At 42.9% G+C, this 3,714-nt stretch overlaps 1 protein-coding gene across 1 annotated transcript; it reads right to left on the bottom strand.

Annotated features, from left to right (window-relative positions):
- Nucleotides 1–998: 998 nt before the first annotated feature.
- Nucleotides 999–1,487, bottom strand: LOC136993773 (olfactory receptor 226-like; the record flags this gene model as incomplete). Its single annotated transcript, XM_067308719.1, has 1 exon — nt 999–1,487. A coding segment is annotated over exon 1 (489 nt), but the record flags the coding sequence as incomplete, so codon positions are not given.
- Nucleotides 1,488–3,714: the final 2,227 nt, after the last annotated feature.

Here is a 3,714-nt window from a genome sequence, read left to right as displayed (position 1 = left end):
TGTGTGCTGATTATTTCTCTAAAATATGTTTCCCTTTATCAATACTACATGCTTCTGCCCATCCCTTTGCCATGTAAAGATATGGATAGAGATAGAAGTGTAAAATAAGGGGGAATATATAATTTCATTGACGCACAAGAAGAAAAAAGTGTGATAGAAGCATACATAGTTTATTTGAAATAATTCTCAATCATGAAATACTCCTTCAACAAAGAAAAAGAAGGTAGAAAATGCCTAATTATCCAAGAAGAAATACATTCTTTTTTTTTTCCTTCAGGAGAATGCATCCTGGAGTCACCAGTGGAGATAAAGCAGGGCTTTTAATAGTGGACAAACTGACAGTATGTTACGAAAATATGCATTTTTAAGAAATCTCCCTCCAAAGTGAATAAGAAAACTATCATCTGCATGCTATCATTGACAAATCAGTGAGGCTGTCTTCATCACACTAATGAAACTGAGAAGTGTTTTATGGATTTGAATCCAATGAATTTGAACCCATTGTAGTGTCTGAGCTTAATATTCATGCTTAGCATCTTCTGTTATTCAGGGAGAGAAGGTGTTTTGCACTTTCCTCAACACCCCTTGGACATTGTCCCCAGAGTTTTCAACTAAATTCCCTGAGATGACTTATGAAAACTTCCTTGTGTCAGCGTGCACTGGCAGTCTATGTCCTAGTCCTGTGTGAGTTCAATGTTTTATTAATATTTTTTAGATTTTGTTTATAATAACCCTCTGTAACCAAGACTCGCAATTCACATTCCTTTCTTTCAACACTACAATCTAACGAGAAAATAAATCTCTGAGGCACCTGTGTTTAATAGCTATATATATGTGTGTGTGATACAATACATGATACATAATTAGAATTGCTGTCATGAAAAGCATCATGACTGGGGGAAAAGCCAAACCTTTGCACGGCCAAGGGCTTCCTTCAGGGCCACCTTCACAGTCTTGTTTCTGAAACTGTAGATGAAGGGGTTTAAGAATGGGTACAGGACAGTGTTCAGCAAAGCTACAACTGTGTTGGTCTCCAAGGAAACCTCTTCTGAGGGCCGTGCATAGAGAACAATGCAGCTTCCATATGCAATGGCTAAGGCAGTGAGATGGGAAGAACATGTAGCAAAAGCTTTCTTCCTCCCAGATGCTGATGGCATGTGCAGAATACAGTGGAAGATGCACACGTAGGACACCAGGATTAAACATAAGGAACCCAGCACTACAAAAGATAACAAAACGGAGTCTGCTTTCCAAAGCAGGCTGGTGTCAGAGCAGGAGAGTTTGAATAAGGGGGAGTTGTCACAAAAAAAATGCTGGATCTTGTTGGGGCCACAGAAGGTCAGCTTTGAGAGGAGGACCAGGTGGTAACTTGAGAGTGTGAAGCCTATGACCCACCCAGCACCAACCAGGTAGGAGCAGAGCTGCTGCTTCATGATGGCAGCATAATGCAAAGGTTGGCAGATGGCAACATAGCGGTCAAAGGACATGACAACAAGGAGAGCAAACTCTGTAAAACCCAGGGCAACATAGAAATACGACTAGGTAAAGCAGCTGCTTAATGAGATTGTTCTCCTACCAGAGCTCAGAATCACCAACAGTTTGATGGTTGTGGAGGATGTGAACCAGATTTCCAGGAATGCCAGATTGCTGATGAAGAAGTACATGGGGGTTTGCAGGCGGTGAGCCACACACACAAGGAAAATGATCGTTGTGTTCCCCGTCACTGTTGTCAGATACATGAGTAGAAGGATCAGGGAGAGAAGCAGCTGTAGTCTTTGATCAAGCCCTGAGAAACCCTCCAGGATGAACTCAGCAACCGCAGTTTCATTTCCTGCTCCCATGCCCAATTTCAGTACGTCCTGCTGAGACAGGAGCATGAAGAAGCAAGTGTAAGAATTTCACAGTCTCGATGGGAGGGTAGATCCTTTCTTCTTTGCTCCTTGCTTGCTTCCTATGTAACACAGACAGAAATATTCCTCTCAGCCATTCATCACACCCTGATTTCTCTGCTTCACATTTCACTGAGAGGCCTCAGAGATTTTACTGTCTTCTTTCTACCTTTTCCAACCACTCACAAAGGATTCTTTCTCACAAGCACAGTATTGTAAAGAGGTTGTGAACTATTTCATGCCATGCCTGGGAAATTCCCTGTTCACTTTGACCTATTGCAAACATCCATCACATCTGTGTTTCAAAAGCCAACCTAATCTCCCAGCAAAAGTACTTACTAGTACCTGCAGATGCCAGTCCATCCATGTAGACAAGTATGTTGAAAGTTATTCCTTCTACTTTTCAGTCCTTGCCTTTTTTGACTTGGAACTTCTGTGAGGCTGTTGCTTTCAAAACAAGCCAGTACTGAGCATCTCTTCTGCAATCCCCTGCTTTCTTCCACATCTTCTTCCTCTCTGTTTCTCCAGAAGCACTGAGGAAACATTTTTATTAAATGTCCTGTCCTAAATGCCTCGCTTTCCCTTTAGGGGAAGGGGAAATCTTCTCATCTTAAAGAACTTAAAGGCTGTCCTTTTGATTATTTGAAATAGGAAGGGTCTGGAACAACAACAACAACAAAATACTAAGCAGGGTTATATTTTAGAAGTTGGGCACTTTGGTTTGAGCAAGTTAGCTTCCTCCCATCTTGTCAGTGCAGAGAGAGAGAGAGAGAGAGAGAGAGAGAGAGAGAAGAGTGTCTGGAAGAGACTGGTAAACACTTCTTTCACCTGTCAATTACAGTCTGGGAGGACCCAACCTCTAGAGCTCTCTCTTTGCTGGCTATATAGGGACCAAGGGAAAATGAGTACAGGCACCAGCTGCTCACAGACACCTCTAATGAAGTCAATGAAACTCACTATTTCTGTCTCCACCCTCTTAATTTATTTAGTAGCTAATTTCTTTTTCAAACCAAAGAACATGTCCAACAGAAGGAAGCCCAAGGAAAATAAATGCTGACATAAATAAATGCAATAAATGCTGACATTATCCATCCACCTTTGCATTTGGTTTTAGACATATAAAGGAAAGGAGCAGATGACTCCACAAATAGGATGCTTCAAGAGTGCAAGGGCAGGAGGAGGAGATGATGGGTTTTAAGCAGTGAAACAGAGCTTCTCCACAGACTGTGTTCTTAGTCTGCTGGATGTCACCTAAAATCATGCTTCTCCTGAATGTGCTTTCTTAGAGGAACCTGCAAAGCTGCTGAGAGCTTACAGCAAAGCAGCTTCTCTGCTCACCACAGAGGTAACCCTCTGTTGAACCCTTTTATCAGGCTTTGGTTGGCGCAAAGGATTTGCTGTATTCAGGTCCCACGTAGCCAAAAATGGAGCTACCCTATGCAGCAGTGACTATGGCAGTGTGAGATATGCAGGTGAAGAAGGCTTCTTATGGCTTTCCCAGAGGGTATTCTCAGGACAGTGCATCTAGTGCAGGCATAAGACACAGGGGTCAGTGTGAAGGAGCTCAGCAAAATAGCAGAGGAGAGAGCAAAGCACATGTTTGAAGGTAGCTGGTGCCCATGCAGGTTGCTCTCCTCAAAGGGATGAGGCCACAGAAGAAAGAGTCTCTTTACTGGGGACACAGGGTACCTTGGTATATAAGATGGTGGAGCTGAGCAAGGATAGAGATGCCATCACCCAATGGATAAAGATGAGTGTGGAGCACAGCCAGGGCTTCATAAAGATGATACAGTGCGATGGGTTGCAAATGGCCACACAGCAATCA

This window comes from Apteryx mantelli, chromosome 20, assembly GCF_036417845.1.
Source record: "Apteryx mantelli isolate bAptMan1 chromosome 20, bAptMan1.hap1, whole genome shotgun sequence".
Classification (NCBI taxonomy): Eukaryota; Metazoa; Chordata; class Aves; order Apterygiformes; family Apterygidae; genus Apteryx; species Apteryx mantelli.
This window is presented reverse-complemented; position numbering and strand designations above follow the sequence as displayed.